This window comes from Sphaerodactylus townsendi, linkage group LG03, assembly GCF_021028975.2.
Source record: "Sphaerodactylus townsendi isolate TG3544 linkage group LG03, MPM_Stown_v2.3, whole genome shotgun sequence".
Lineage (NCBI taxonomy): Eukaryota > Metazoa > Chordata > Lepidosauria > Squamata > Sphaerodactylidae > Sphaerodactylus > Sphaerodactylus townsendi.
The window spans coordinates 178,690,771-178,707,231 of record NC_059427.1 but is presented as its reverse complement, the minus strand read 5'-3'; the positions used below and the strand labels follow the sequence as shown (position 1 = coordinate 178,707,231).

At 46.1% G+C, this 16,461-nt stretch overlaps 1 protein-coding gene across 4 annotated transcripts in view; it reads right to left on the bottom strand.

Annotated features, from left to right (window-relative positions):
• COL2A1 (collagen type II alpha 1 chain) overlaps positions 1-16,461 on the bottom strand; it is a 139,841-nt gene that overhangs the window by 89,883 nt on the left and 33,497 nt on the right. For all 4 annotated transcript variants that reach the window (XM_048488108.1, XM_048488110.1, XM_048488109.1 and 1 more), the window contains 5 exons: positions 15,756-15,809; positions 13,308-13,361; positions 13,131-13,184; positions 10,893-10,937; positions 8,802-8,855 (listed from right to left, as the gene is read on the bottom strand). In XM_048488108.1, the coding sequence (XP_048344065.1) occupies positions 8,802-8,855; positions 10,893-10,937; positions 13,131-13,184; positions 13,308-13,361; positions 15,756-15,809 (261 nt within the window). The remainder of the gene's footprint in view (positions 1-8,801; positions 8,856-10,892; positions 10,938-13,130; positions 13,185-13,307; positions 13,362-15,755; positions 15,810-16,461) is intronic.

Here is a 16,461-nt window from a genome sequence, read left to right as displayed (position 1 = left end):
TTTTCTGCCTCACGGTTCTAATCTCACAACCATGCAGAATCCTGAGAAGGGCCTCCCAAGGGAAACTCTGCGATAAAAAAACCCTCTGATGCTAATGGTCGGACACCCTTGGCCTCCTGTAACTAAAGACTAATTACCTGGCAGACTCACTGGGTCCCAGGCAAAGTGCCAGAGAGATCAGTGGAAAAGGGAAAAAGCAAGGCCACACAAAGGATACGCAAATTAAGGCGCTCGAGAGTCTGTGCTTTGCAAGCAAACAGTTCCAGGTTTAATCTCTGCAGTTATGAGGATCTCAGGTTGTGGGGCTGGTAAGGATCTCTATGTGGGAGAGCCAAGGCCAAGACTGGCCTGTACACAGAGGTGCCAACCTCCAGATGGGACCTGGAGTTCTCCCAGAATTACAACTGATATCGAAACTGTAGAGATTAGGGGTATGCATTCGGCAAAGCTAGTTCCTAGCAAAGCTGAACTGAAAAAAACCCTGAAAAATACCTTATCGGTATTTTTCTGATTTTTTCCTCCCCCAAAAAATTGGTGATGATTTAAAGGACGGGAAAAGTGGGAAAATGCTGATTTTTTTTTTCATATTTGGGGGGCTACATCAGCTTCACCACCACTTAAAAATAACAGGGAGGGCGGGAATTTCCATCCTCCTCACTTACCTTGTAAAGAAACTAGCAAATATCCTGCCTTAGAAAAAGCAGGATTTGGGCTGGCATAGGATCAAGGAGGAGTTTGTCCCCTTTCCCCCTCCACTAACTTGCATGCATTGGAAATAACTCGCCTGCATAGTGTTACCAACCTCTAGGTGAGACAGTGTTCTCCTAAAATTACGGTGGAGCTTCAGATTCCCCTGGCGAAAATGTCACCTTTGGAATGTGGTCTCTATGGTATAACAGGGTTGCCAGGTCTCTGGCTATAGCAAGAGACTTCCCAGCAACTCACTGCTTCGCCCACCAGCACCTAATGTGCCAGAGGGAGAAATGGGCTCATTCCGCACATGCAGAATAATGCCCTTTCAAACTGCTTTCAGTGCTCTTTGAAGCTGTGCGAAATAGCAAAATCCACTTGCAAACAGTTGTGAAAGTGGTTTGAAAACGCATTATTTTGCATGTGCGGAAGGGGCCATAGAGAGGAAATTGGGCACACTTTGGCATCACACCAGCCCGCTGATATTATGTCTGGTTGGGGGAAAAATGGATGTGACTTCAGGGACACTCTAGAATTGACATCATAGAGGGGTTTTTTTGTAAATCCCAGAGTGTCCCATGAAATCATTTCCAGTTTTTCCGGGAGTAGTATCAGCATGCCTCCGTTACACTGGTGTGGCAGTCCCCAAAGCCTGCTTTCCTCTGAGGGTTGCCGGATATAGCCTGGCAACTCCATATCATATCCCAGCTGAGCTCCTTCCCTAGTCTCCAATCTCCACCCTCCTCCAGGTCTCAAGATGAATTGGTAACGCCATGTAGGATATTCTGGATCTTTCTCCTGCAAGGATCAGCAAGACAGCCTCAGTTTCTCCCAGCTCGGCGGCAAACGTTCTGCTTAAGGTTGCCATCTCTGGGATGAGAAATACCTGGAGATTTCGGGGGTGGAGCCTGAGGAGCGGAAGGTTTGGGGAGGGGAGGGACTCCAACGGCATACCATGCTATGAAGTCCACCTTCCGTAGCGGCCATTTTTCTCCTGGTGAACTGATCTCTGTCGCTTGGAGTTCACTTGTAATAGTAGGAGATCTCCAGCCACCAACTGGAGGTTGGCAACCACTGCTCCACTGCCACCCTTTCTCCCTATCTAGGGTGATCTGTGCAGGGTAAGGAACAGGCCTGCTGTTGTGAGGCATTATCAGGGGGAAAGTCTGCCCACACTTTCCCTCAAAGGATGAAGCGGCAGCTGTCATGAGAGAACAAGAACTGACAGACGACTGGAAATCATTTTTCACAACAGAAGCAGGGCCTGTGGCTTTGCTTTGTGCCGAACATGGGGGTAGGAACCTGCGGCTTTCTCCAGATGTTCAGGAACCTGATCCCACCATCAGCCCCTACCAGCATGGCCAATTGAGCAGCCGACGAAACTGATGGGAATTGTAGTTCCTGAACATACTTGGGTTCCCCTACCCTGGGCAAAAGTGACAGAACGTCTCATTTGCTACAGCACACTTCTTTATACTATAACCAAGTTCTGTGATGCTACTGTTATACAGTAATCATTATATTCATGGTACTATTTTTAATAATGTGTTAGGCACACAGAGGCCCAGGTTTACCAAAAGGACTGTAGTCTATACAACAGGGCTGTGGGTTTCCCCCCCCCAAAATTGCTGATTTAGCTGTACTGCAAACCACATTCTGATACACCACCCACCCACCCCCGCAATATTTTTAAGGGCTTGTAATATTGCGCGTGTGTGTGCTGGAGGGGGGGGTGGAGTCATCAGGATTAAAGAGAGTTTGCAACCCTCTGGGTTACGACTTTGGTCTGCAGCAGTGACATAACTCATTTTAGCTGCAGCCTCATTAAAAACCTTTTTTTCAGATCCAGATTCCCCCTTGGCAATTCCTTCTTAAATGCTATTTGTCTAAGAGCTGCCCAGGAGAGTTGGCCTTTGTACGCGCTCACCCCAGCAATTTAGGAAGGAATTACATGCAATTATTTTTCTCTCAGGGCCTTTATTCCATTTCTTGGTGTAATGCGCTTTCATCTCACCCGTTCCTTCAAAAGGAACTCAAGGCTGAGTACGTGCTTTGCTCATTCTGCATTTTATCCTCCCAACAACCCTGCAAGGTAGGTTAGGCTGAGAGAGAATGACTGGTTGGCATAAGGACACTCAGTTTCATGGCAAGTGGGGATTTGAACCGTGCTATCCTGGAGGTCCCAGCACTTGAACCATTACACCAAGGTAAAAAGGTATTTTCAAAGGTAAAACAGCTGTAGAGGGCTTTGGATTGAATGGAGGGCCAGGTTTCTGTGTATGTCAGAGGCGTAGCTCCAAGGGGGCAGGGCCTGGCGAGGGCGGGGGCAGGGCAGAGGACACACCAGTGCACTGGGCGCTTTTCTCCCTTGCTACGCCTCTGGTGTATGTGTATGTTAGGTATAATGAAGAGACTGTGTTAGGGCACTCCTCCACCGGCAAGAATTATGCCAGTGGAGGGGAGGGGGCCGTTCGCACGGGAGCGTGCGAGCGGCCCTCACAGAGGCCAGCACAGAAGAGGCGGCTCCGCACGGAGCCACCTCTTCTGCGTCCCCCAGGGGTCGGAGGGCAGCATGGGCGGGTCTCAGCAGCCCTCCAGACCGACGCTGGAGGATGAGGTGAGTGGGGGGGGGGGAGACAGGAAAGTGGCGCCTTCCACATCGCGCCAATGGGAAGGCGCCGCTTTCCAAAAACCTCCCTTGGGAAGGGAGGTAGAAAGCGGCGCCTTCACGCTGCTCAGGGCCGCTGCCTGTGCGAATGGCTGCCCAGGGATCGGTGTTTTTCCGCCCCTGGGCCGCTGTTTTTGGCCCCATGCAGAAAGGGCCCAGGTCTCTCGCTATAGCAGGAAGGCTCCTGCCCACTCTTCTCGGTGCAGTGGGAGAAAGTATAAAAGAAAAAACTGCTGGGTATGTACTCAGAAGTACCATCATAGCATCGTGGCAAAGCTCTAGGAATTTCCCAGATCTCTATGGTAAAGCCTCGATGGCACACTCCTAAAGCGTCATCACAATGTCACTTCCAAGTACATATCTGGAAGTGACATTGAGGGTCATGCATCACTCCTGCCACACAGCCAAAAGATCCTGGGTGTGGTCATACAAAAGAGGTATAACCAGTAGGTAACTTTATTGTAACCAAATATACATGAGGATGAAACCATGACCCAAACTGGGTGCTAGCAAGAGCCAAACTGAATCTAGATGTTTATTTATTTACTAGCAGTAAAGCCCGTTGTATGAACAAATATGAACAAGCCCGTTGTATGAACAAAGGCTCTGGGAGACTGTTGGTGGATTGACAGTGCCCTCCTGCCTCTCCTTCCTCCCTCAACCCCATGTCACCAGCTCCCTCCTCCTCCTCCTCCTCTTCCCAGACACCTGTTCATCTTCCCGGACACCTGTATAGCCACACAACAGTTAACGGCACATCGTGCCATTTTCCTTATCTAAATCTTCCCCTCTTCTCTCTAGAGCTGCTGTAGAGGAGTACTTTCTAAGTCGACTGAATTCAGCAAGCTTAGAAAGGTGTAAGGACTGTGTTGTCAGAAAGATGGGGATATTTTCCATGGCAAAGGAGTTTATTCTGATACCTGGAAGACTAGAAATCCTCCTGATATTCAGATACACATTGAGAATCACATGCAAAAGACTATTTGTTTGTAACTGTGGCAACCTTTTTTGAAAAATAAATAAGCAGCTTTTATAGAATGCCTTTTAATAGAACTAATAATTCCTCTTCTAAATAGTGGTATGAAAAACTAGATGGCAGGAGCAGCAGTGGCGTAGGAGGTTAAGAGCTCGTGTATCTAATCTGGAGGAACCGGGTTTGATTCTCCGCTCTGCCGCCTGAGCTGTGAAGGCTTATCTGGGGAATTCAGATTAGCCTGTACACTCCCACAGACGCCAGCTGGGTGACCTTGGGCTAGTCACAGCTTCTCAGAGCTCTCTCAGCCCCACCTACCTCACAGGGTGTTTGTTGTGAGGGGGGAAGGGCAAGGAGATTGTAAGCCCCTTTGAGTCTCCTACAGGAGAGAAAGGGGGGAAATAAATCCAAACTCTTCCTCTTCTTCTTCTCAAAAGATGTTTCTAACAAGGATTAATGCTATCTTTTTTTTCTTTTTGAAATTTGAATGGATGTGTTTGATGCAGGTTGTACTTTTCATGTGAAACCACGGAAGAAATTATATATAAATCTTAAGCAATAAACTATTTTAAAGACATGCCTCCATCGACACAGCAGGGAGAAAACCGGAAATCGTCTCTACCCACAATTGTTTGCAAGTGGATTTTGCTATTCCGCACAGTAAAATGCATTGAAAGTGGATTGAAAGTGCATTATACTGCATGTGTGGAAGGGGTCTGCTAGGATTGGTCAACAAACCTGAAGAAAAATATTCTTCTCCCTTAATGGAGGTGTAATATGTAGCAATGGGCAGTTGAAGCTTTTCATGGCATGGAGGTAAACAACATCACCTAATCAATAATATCCTGTATTAAAGGAACTGGCAAGCGGCCCAAACTCTGAAGCAGCAAAAAGGATTCGCCCCTATCTAAGGAACCTTGCCTAGCAAGCTTCCAGGGACCATGATGAACTGTTTTCAGTTATTTTCAAAGGGTAGCCTTTCCACAGTTAGATTTGATTCCAGCAGCACCTTAGAGACCAACAAGGGTATAAGCTTTCGAGAGTCAGAGCTCCCTTCCCCTCTGCATTCCAGATTAACCAAACAGAAACACTGGTGTTCTGTGCTAGAGTTTTCCTGCTAAGATTCACAGCCATCCCCTGGGGAGGATCTTGTGGCCATGTGCTGCACAGACGGCCAAAGGGAATTTCACGCTACATTTATTACAGTCTCAAATGACAGCTGAAGTCTCGGGAGACAGAGGAATGGAATGCTGGAAATGTGCCCGGGCATGATGTATCCAGCCTACAGATTTGCTAAACTGTGCGTACTTGAGCCTGTAATAACAGCTTTGTTTTACAACATATCCATGCATTTCTCCTGGTAGTTTTCAGCAAGTTTAGCATGACACATCTAAGCATTACAGGGCGATACACCAGTCCTTGCAGTTTTCCTAAATACCGCACAATGCCCCCAGCCTTTCAGATGTAGTTACGACAACTGGGTATGACTGTAGCATTGTACCCTCGCTAATAAGCATTGTTTCCAGTTGCCAGCTTTTTCCTCCCTGACACTGCCCATTAATTCTCCAGCTCCAGCGGGACCAAAAACAGCCCTCTGACTTTTCCCTCTGGTTCCCTCCATAGCCGCGTCTTTCATTCCCTCCTTTCCTGCAGTGCTGCCCAACCTGTGAGTTGGGCCCCCAAAAGTGGATTATGAAAACCTCTGACAGTGGGTCACAGAGCCGCCTCTGCCATTTCCATCGCTCTCTTTTGTATTTTGGAAACCAAGGCCCTTTCCGCACGGGCAGTAAAGGGCGCCCCAGGGACGCTAAAAACAGCGTCCCTGGGGAGGGGTTCGCACGGCTGCCACCGCTGCATCGCAGCAGCGCCGGCCTCGCAACCCCCGAGCGGCGCGAAGATGCTGCTTCTGAACCTCGCTCCCCCAGCAAGGTTTTTCGGAAGCGTCTTCCAACTGCTGCCGGCGCCATTTTCCCCGCACCGTCGCTGAACGCTTACCTCGTCTCCTGGCTTCCGGCTCGTCGCAGAGGCCAGGGGACACGCCCCCCTGGCCTGCGACTCCAGAGCTGTCGCTCCATCCTGCGGGGGCATGTCCCCTGGCCTCTGCGTAATTTGAGCTGGAAGCTTCAGGAGACGGCAGGCTAAGCCGTTCCAGCCACAGTGCGCATGCAACTGTGTGAAGGCTGCGCCGCCGCTTGCCACCTTCCTGGGACCGTCCGTGTGAACGGTCCCAGGGGTGTGTGTCGGCATTGTATATGCCGACGCACCCCCGCACCGTTGCGGTGCAGAAAGGGCCCAAGATCTGACCCTGGAGACAGTATCTTCCATGTGATACATTAGTTGATATTTTTTTCTTCACTGCATACACACGTTGATCAAGCAAAATATGTCCTGATGGTTCCTAGACTGAGTTTCTTAGAACCTCAGGTGGGGCCAGAGGGAGTAATGAAGGATGGTCAAAAGATGGAATATAACCTCCATGTGCAAAAGCTGTGTATTTCAGAATGCTACTTTGTTGGGGTTCATAGTGGGGTTGGCTGGTTTCTCAAAAACATCTGGTTAGGCATCATAGAAAATGGTGCACTGAATGAGATGTGTGCCGAGGCCACAGTTCGCCTAGGGCAGGGGTATCCAACTCTGGTGCTTCAAATGTTCATGGACTACAATTCCCAATTGGCCATGCCAGCAGGGGCTGATGGGAAGTGTAGTCCATGAACATCTGAAGCACCAGAGTTGGACACCTCTGGCCTAGGGTGCCGAAAAACCTCCAGCCAGCCCTGGATGGGTGACAATCCCAAGTAAATTTGGGCTTGTGGGTCACCATACCAAGAAGGCTGGGAACTGGGGCCCTACTGCACAGCAAAACAGGAGACCAGAACGAAAGGGCTCAGCTGCCTGGACTCCCACTTTAGTGGGGGGATTGAAAAGCTATATATCCAATATCCAAGTTGAGAATTGGTTTCCTACAGCGCTTAGCTAAATATCAACACTGCAATGGCAACTTGACTAAGCATTGCATGGTGTGTCTACAACTAAGCCCGCAAGGATACGCCTTTACAGTTTTCCTGCTCTCGGCAGAGACCATATGCAATGTCATGCTGTCCGTGTAGATTTCCTGAAAATGCATCAGGCTGTCATTGTAGTTTTCTTGAAATGGTGCCAATAAATGCTCTGGCTCACTCACACGCACAACCAGTGTGTACTGGCCTGAAGTTCAATTAATAATATGCCCTGGACAAACACTGTCTCAAAATGGCCAATTTTATGAGCAGGAGGAGTCTTTCCACAAATAATGATATGTGTTTAGTTCTACTTAAAGTAGAATTTTGACTACACTCAGTGCTTAGGTAGCAGACGGTATCTTCTTGCTTCTCCATCCAAGATCAACACGACAAAGCACACCTTGTGTATTGGTTTCCAGGAGATACTCACTGCTCTAAAATCCTGCTAGCAAGCCATTGGTCTGGGCCCCAAAGCACAGCACCATCACATTAGCTACTGGAATAAGCATATCAGACACCCAGACTATCTGAATATGCTCTAATTCCGTTTGCTAACGCACACTATAACCCACATTACCAAAACAAAAATTAGCTGTAAGGAAGACTCATCGCAGACAGTCTTGAAACATTATCGGTTGTTTCAGGTTCGGCTCACAGTAATGCTTTTCTACAATGCAAGAAGCCCTCCCTGACACAAGAGGCTCTTCTATAGGTGCCTTTGGCAGCATAAGAAGGCTTCTTTGTGCTGAAGGAAAATGGTACAGCTAGTGCAATGGAACCATGAGATCCACGGAAGCAAAGATCTTCCGCTTCTGGTTCCATTCCTCTGCCCTGCAGCTTTATCCCCTGCCCCCATTATCTTCCATTCCACAGTTATTCTTCACTGCCAGACCTTGTAGGGCTCTGACCTGGATGGTTAAGGCTAGCCTGATCTCATCAGAGCTCAGAAGCTAAGCAGAGTTGCTCCTGGTTAATACTTGGAAGGGAGACCACAAAGGAATACCAGGGACGCTACGGAGAGGAAGGTCACGGCAAGCCACTGCTGTTAGTTTCTTGATTGAAAATCCTACTGGGTTGCCATGAGTCAGTTGTGACTCCATGGCACTTTACACACATACACACAGAGAGCCCTTGATTAGAAAAGGGAAAGAGAATCTCTGCCACAAGAACCGTTGCCTTTGCTCTGAACAGAGGGTAGCGCAGTTTGCCGTACATGTAGCACTTTCTTCCTCAATTGGAGAAGAATGGGCATTGCATATTCATCTGCCACAGCGATACCTTAATTTTTGCTCCGCTCTGCATACTGAGAGCGCAAAATGAACTTGTTCCCTCTGGAGTGAAGATGGTGGGATAGTAACGGAGAGAGGTTTTGCCGCTGGCAGTGCAAGTTCTGGTGTCGATTCTACAATAGCCACAAAAGGCCAACTCCCATTTCCACAATGCAAACACAGAAGAAATTGTTCACACTTACAGCAGCACCAGATGGGCCGGGACGTCCTCTCTCTCCAGGAAGACCACGAGGACCCTGAAAAATGACACCGATAAAAGTCAGAACAGAAGATCCCATCCTTACAAGTCCCCCAGAGAGCAGCCTTCTGTGTGCCAGGAATCCCATTTTGCTACTCAGAGCAGATTGTCAAAATGTACAGGTAGACATGTGAGTGCAGCTCTCACCCAGATGGCCCAAGCTAGCCTGATCTTGTCAGATCTCATAAGCAGGGTTGCTCCTGGTTAGTACTTGGATGCTATGCAGGGTTGCTGGGCAGAGACAGACAGTGGCAAATCACATCTGAACCTCTCTTGCCTTGAAAATCCTATGGGGTTGCCATGTCAGTTGCAATTGGATGGCACATTCCACCACCAAACATGTGGGTGTGCTGATGTGTGTGCAGGACCTATATACTGCAGGAGCCCCATTGGTTTCTATCTGTGCCCAATGTATCTGGGAGTGCTCTATCCACATTGCACACATAAACAAAAACCCATGTTAATGACGATTGGACTAAGAACCAGCTGAGGTGAAAGGCAAGTTCTGTCTACTGCAGCAATGTACATCAGAAATCTGGGCTCCATTCCCCCAACGGCATTTCCCAACCTAGAATTGCCCCCAAATGCTGTTTTGTGCCTTCTTGGGGAAACTAGCCACACATAAGCTTCCCCAATGGAGCAAACAATGATTCAATGGCCCATTTTAGGTTAGGAAAAAAGCATGGGGGGAGGGGAGACATAAACCCCCTCTCCCCACACACCATGGTCTTGGGAGTTAAGTTCCCAGCATGGAAATCCACGACATGTGTGTTGATGATTCACAAGTGCACAATGTGGACTTAGTAGTATGTGAATTGTCCCCATTGGACAAGTGTACGTGTGCACTATAAACTTCCAAACATGTTTTTGTCACATTCATGTCTGATGCACATTAAAAAACAAAAATGTAGTATGTGACGATACTCTACATTCTTAGAGAAACAAAGGCAATCTCCAAGTCCAGAGAGGATAATGCTAGAAGCATGATTAACAGTAATCATATAGTTATGAATAGAAAGCACTACACATAAATTATTTATATCCTTACAATGGCCCTATAACAGTGGTGGCGAACCTATGGCACGGGTGCCAGAGGTGGCACTCAGAGCCCTCTCTGTGGGCACGCATGCACAGAGTTCGTCGCGGGGGAGGTGTTGGAAAATCGCCCCACCACATCTAGGCTGACCTGGGCCGCTGGGCACGATGTGTAGGTAACCCTGTTAAGTGCTGTTAAACCCCACTGATTTCATGGGAAGAACTAAAGCGCAATCCTTTACCTGGGAGTAAGCTCAGTTGCTGGCAATGGGGCTTGCTTCTAAACCCTCCTAGGGTCGTGATTCACCCATTCGAAGCGTTGTACAGTTGCTTCAAAGCAAAGCCACCGACTATCACCAAACTTACTCCAGAGTAATGCGCCCCTTGAAGCCAACCGTTTTTTCTAAACGAAAACCTCAGTATTCAGGTTAAATTGCTGTGTAGGCACTTTGCAATAAATAAGTGGGTTTTGGGTTGCAGTTTGGGCACTCGGTCTCAAAAAGGTTCGCCATCACTGCCCTATAAAGTGGGCCAATAACAATTGCCCCCATTTTACAAATAAGAAGCAAGAGAGTGTAGATCTTCTAAAGCTACACAGTGGCCTCCATGGACCTCAGCATATTCTCTCGGGCTCTGCTCTGCACAAATTCACCTCAGGTTCTTTTCTCAGCTCTGAAAGATACATCCTCTGGAACATCTCTGTTCCTCCAGTTTTGCATTTCAGTCCTTATGCATTTGGGCATGATTTTGAAAGTGTATGAGGTGACAATTTGCTGAGGCAAACTAAGTCTGGGGTTTGGACAGAAGACAACAGAAGAACTCTACCTGTCTCACTCTGGAATCCATGGTAGGAAGGTGGACTGTATAAATAAGTTTGGATGGTGTAAGGGTGGAGACAAGTGGAAAGGTTTTTTCCATTCTTAATCTATATGGACAAGTGTCTACTCATTATCTATAACTGTCTGTTGTCCACAATAATCAACAAGTGGTTTGTACTCACCATGGGACCAGGAGAACCGCTTTCACCTGCAGAACCAGCTTCACCCTAGAACAAAATGCAATGGTAAATCAACCACTATCATGCCTGCATCCCCAAACACTGATAGAATGAATGTACCTGGAGTGCAACCAGTGGCGAAGCTCCAAGGGGACAGGGGAGTGCGCCGTGCCCCGGGCGCACGCCTGGGGGTTGGAAATCGCCCCAGGCCCCTCCCCTTTCTTCTCCCCTCCACGGTGTCCCCCTTCCCACACTTACCTTAGTTCCTTTCCTTTTTGAGAACTTTTTCAGGCTGCAAAAGGCCTGTTCGCTGTAAAAATGGCCTGAGGAACTACAGTTCCCAGGAGACCTTGGGGCTCACAAGGTCTCCTGGGAAGTACAGTTTCCATAAGGCCGTTTTTACTGAGAACAGGCCTTTTGCAGCCTGAAAAAGTTCAAGAAAAAGGAAAGGAACTAAGGTAAGTGTGGGAAGGGAGGGCACCGCGGGGGGAGGATATAAGATGTGCACTGGGTGCAGTTTGGCCCAGCTACACCTCTGAGTGCAACCAAACCTCTCCTTGCCATTGTGGCTGGGTAAGCACTAGAGGGCATTCCACTATACCCTTTTCAACAAAAAGAATTAAGTAGAATTGTAACTTCAGCTGCCATGTAGAAGCTGACTAGGGTCAACTCAACCCCCGGAAACGCCCCATGCCGCTGCAGCATTCCGAGCCAACAGGGCTGAAACATAGTGGCTGTTTCCGGGATGGGGACAGCAGAGCTGTGCAGCTCCCAGGTACCCACATATCTGCCCAGTCCACTGGTGCATTTGCCACTTGCACCAGCAGGATGGGCGCTCATGTCTGCATAAGGCTATGCCAGCTCCCCACGTGAATTCGGGCCCTCCTCTAGGTTGGGGTTTAAGTTACACCAGCTGGTAGCAAGATGGATGATTCCAGTTTAGAAGTGGGGTGTTTCTTACTTGTAAATATTGTGTACATAACTTAGTTACTGTCGGAAAACAGCGATCTACATGCTACACAATTGGCTATTAGGGAACATACAGGCTTTTGATAAAAGCTTTCAATTATTCTGAAATTTGTATTGGGCTTGTAAAAAAGTAGATTCAACTCCAGTAGCCCCTTAGAGACAAACATTTTTGGGATATAAATTTTTCAGAGTCAAGTCGCCTTGAGTCTCCTTACAGGAGAGAATGGCAGGGTACAAATTCAAACTCCTCCTATTCTTCTTTTCATCCTAGGTCTATTGCATTGGTTTTAAAAAAAAGGTGTTTTGCTTTGTAAACTCTACATTCTTTTGTGCTATTCTTTGTTTCTGTTTCCCTGGAGAAAATCAACTACCAGTAGCTTATTGTCCAGTTTAACACAGGGAAAAATGTATTTGTTCTCCTATACATCAAAATATTTCCTAGACACCAACATTAATTTTCTCCATGATTCCTCTTCTTGAAAACTGTTCTTTTTTCAAATTATATGCATACATTGATAGAAGGGCAGCTTGGATGTTGTACGAATTAATGCATTAATTCACTTTGGCCCCTTCCGCACAGGCAAAATAATGCGTTTTCAAACCACTTTAACAACTGTTTGCAAGTGGATTTTGCCATTCCGCACAGCTTCAAAGAGCACTGAAAGCAGTTTGAAAGTGCATTATTCTGCATGTGCGGAATGAGCCTTTGTTATTTTGCAAACGATGTAAAACAGAATGGTTCAAAAGAGCATTTTTCAGAAAGGAAATGGTTACATTATATTGAAATAGTTCAAGAAAGCACCTTTTAAAGGGAATAGGACTAAACTATACCACTGTGTTTAGTATGTATTATCTGTTTGATGTAATCCGTATCCTGCTCTTGTTGCACTGCTTTCTATTCACGTAATATCATTTTCTTCATTCTGTAACACAGCTTGTCAAAGCAACTTTATGCTTTACTTCAGATTTTTGTAATCCTAGTCCTATTACATTGCTTATTAGATTAGAATCAACCTACTGTGATTGCATTGACAGACACCACCTTGAGTCTTAGTGAAGAAGGAAGACTATAACTAAAATGATAAATAAAAATAATATAGCCACCATTACACGTTTAACCTGTTTTGGGCAGTGGAGTTCTATCTGAAGAGTAAAGCTAAGAATGATACATTCCTTCATAAGGAACAAGAGAAAGATCCTGACAGTATTCTTCAAACAGCATGGATTTCCCAATTAATAACCCATGGGAGGCAAAACTGAGCACTCTCCTACCTTCGCACCTGCAGCACCAGCTTCACCCTTGGAACCATCCAATCCAGGGTAACCCTAGGGGAAAGAGAGCAATACATAAAAGTCAATACATAAAAGAGCAATACATATATGATTTCCTGGCACATGTATACAGGGAAAGGTGATTTTTTTTACCTATTATAATTTTTCCATACTTACTCTGTGTCCTTTCACGCCAGGGAGACCTGGAGTCCCAGGGAAACCTCGAGCTCCCTAAAAAGTAAACGACAGCCATTCAGGTAAAAACGACACTGCATGCTCACTCTTCATAGCCTAAAATACAGCAGAAACTGACTTGCTACGGAATTAAACGGCAGGAGCTAAGGGGAGTAGCTGGATAATCAGTCCCCTGAGTGAGGAGAAGTGGATACAAAACACACTAAACTAAAAGAATAGCTGGAATAATGTCACTTCTCCTGACTGATAGGAGGAGATGTGCAGGCAGGCACCTCTGCAACACTTGACCCCAAAGCTGCTGCCATTCCCCAGCCCTGCTAGTGCAGAAACCTGCACAGGCATGGCTAGGGGCATTTTGGAGGTGGGTCAGAGGGTGGAGTTACCTCATAAAGCTTTCACTGCCCTCCCTGCTCCCGAACGCTGATGCAGCTGGCCTGGGATGTATGCCCTATGGTGGATTTTGGCCAGGGTTTGGGTTTTTGGTTTTGGGCTTTCTGTGCTGCAGAGAAGCCCTTCAGAGGCAGCGGTATGGTGCCGCCGCATCCTGCCACCCTAGAGATCTGGATTGGGTTGTTATGACGTAATCTTCTGACATCATAATAGTAATTCATGACACTCAAGTTGCTAGGTGAATCTCCATCAGTTTCTAACCCACACTATGTATCTCTGAATGCTGAATTGTGAATCCTTCTGAACAGGGAGTCTAATCATTTTGACTGTGCAGACAAAAAATAGATCAAGGAGCATTTAAACAGGTGGAAGAATTTCTGTCTGCATAGCATAACTTTTTTGCCTACAGCCTCCCACGTCGTTCCAAATGTCCTCTAGAAAGGCCCCATTGCATCCAAGCTAGTTTTGTGAGCGCAGAAGAAGAAGAAAGAATCAGTAAGTTAAAAGAAAGTGTGAGTAAGTTAAAAGACAGTGTGTGCAAGAGAGAAAATATATGAAAGGAAAAAGGATTTTGGATTCATAAAAGGAAAGACAAACTTTTCTTTCCCTCCATTATTTTTTTCTTATAATGGAGAGATGGCAACCACAGAAGCTGCTAACCAAAGAAATCATGCAAGCCTTAAAACCTATTCTTTCCCATAAACCTATTCTCTCACTAATAATGCTAACTCAGCTAGATAACCCCAAAAGGTGCCCCTTGGTTCAAAGTCATACAAAAGTGCAGACAGCACTGATTTTGAGATCCTACAGTACCCAAGAGATACTTTAAAGGTTGCCCTTTTTCAATAAACAATAAGGCCTGTGAGAATGTTTAAACTCTTTGTGTGAGAAACAGGGCAACTTGAAACATACAGGATAAGGAGAACAAGGGTCTTTGATTCATGTAACATCAAGGAGTGTAATGCTGACATCTTCCAATAAGGATGTTGGACAAGCCCAAAAGGCTGTGGGAACTGGGAAAATCTCCACCTTTTTGTATGATTGATTGATGATGAAGGCACTGGGGGTGTATTCTTTGTCGCCATTTTAATGTAACTTGTCATTAATACTATAAAAGTAAGAACGCACTGCCATTTTGGGGTTGCTCCCCTGATCTTGCCTTTTTGCCCGAGTTGGCTAAATAAAGTTAAAAAGCTTTATTTCATTTTGACTCAAGCCTTTTTGAGCTTTTATTATTTTATCATTACTCAGTGGTAACAGTTTGAGCAACAACTGATCGATACTGCAATCCTAAGAACATTTCCCTGGGAGTAAGTCTCATTGAACAGTCCTTGATATGGTTTTGAGTAGACCTGTTTCGGATTGCTCTTGAAATATCCAAAACAGAGCAGCTATAGGGGTTGTTAGATTCCTAGCAATTATCTGGCAAGGATACAGTGCTTTACATTGCTTCTGTTAGCCTTGGTAAAGACAAGTATCTTATACAAGGTACTATTCAAATTAACTTAATTTGTGCAGTATAAACAGGCCGTAGAATTGAACTCTTCTGTTGTAGAATCTGGGTCACCATGAGAGACCCATTTTTATCTAGCATACCTAAAACACTCATCATTAATAATCTTCCTTCTGTTTCTAAAACTATTAGCCATCATTGTGGCAACGATTATTGTATGGTAGATTTCGGAGAGCCCTCAATTCAAGGTCAAGTTCAGCAGACAGCTCCTAACACAATTGCACAGATCTAAAATTCAGCCATGGATTTGTAATAATGTAAGCTCCAGCTCCAACTGTAAAGTCTCCTAGACTCTTAGTGAGTAGTTTAAAAAGAAAATGTGCATTCCTCCCCAAGGAATGTAACCAGGCTATTTAAAAATAAAATCACAAAAGACTGTCCCCTTCTCCAAAACTCAACCGAGTTTAGATTTCAGGATCAGTCCAAAGGTTTTTTGGCATGCCAGGAGGAACTACATCGTTTCTGTTGTGTGCCTAAATTCATTTGCATGGGCACTGACATTGACAACATGCTGAACAAATCCCTACCTGAGGCCCAGGTGGCCCACGCTCTCCTGATTTGCCAGGTTTGCCTGCTTCACCCTGGAAAGAGACAGAGAAGAAAAATCATTTATTTTTTTCTATCTTACTAAAATATTTTAATCTTTCCCTTTCTCCAAAGAATTTATCATTACAAGAACCCTGTGACGTAGGTTTACCTGACAGCGTGAGCCAATACCCTAGGTCTCTCAGGGAGCATCATGACTAAGGGGGATTTTTACTCAGTACTACCAAATTCTAACTTACTACACTATGCTGGCTCCTTAAAAGCAGGGGCGTACTGCCCAGGGGGACATATGGGGTAAAATGTCCCCAGGCCACAGCCATTTAATCATGTGGGGGGTGGAAAATCCCCTCCTCCTTCCCCCCAGGTTCATACATTGACTTCAAGACCTAGTGCAAAAAAAGTTGTTTGGTTGTGGTGGGGGAAGGTGGCCGCCCATATTGTGTGTGTGTGTGTGGGGGGGGGGGGGGGGCAATGGAAAACTCAGTTTTTGCACCGGGATACATTTCCCCCAGATACGCCTCTGCTTAGAAGAGACTGTCAGAATCACAAGAAGAAAATCTAACCAGATGAGCCAAGTTCAGCCCATGATCCAATGTACCTCAGTTCCTTCTCTATATAAAATGTTTATTAACTGCAGGTTGGATCATAATTCTATATGTTATATAGAAACATTCATTAAATAACTCG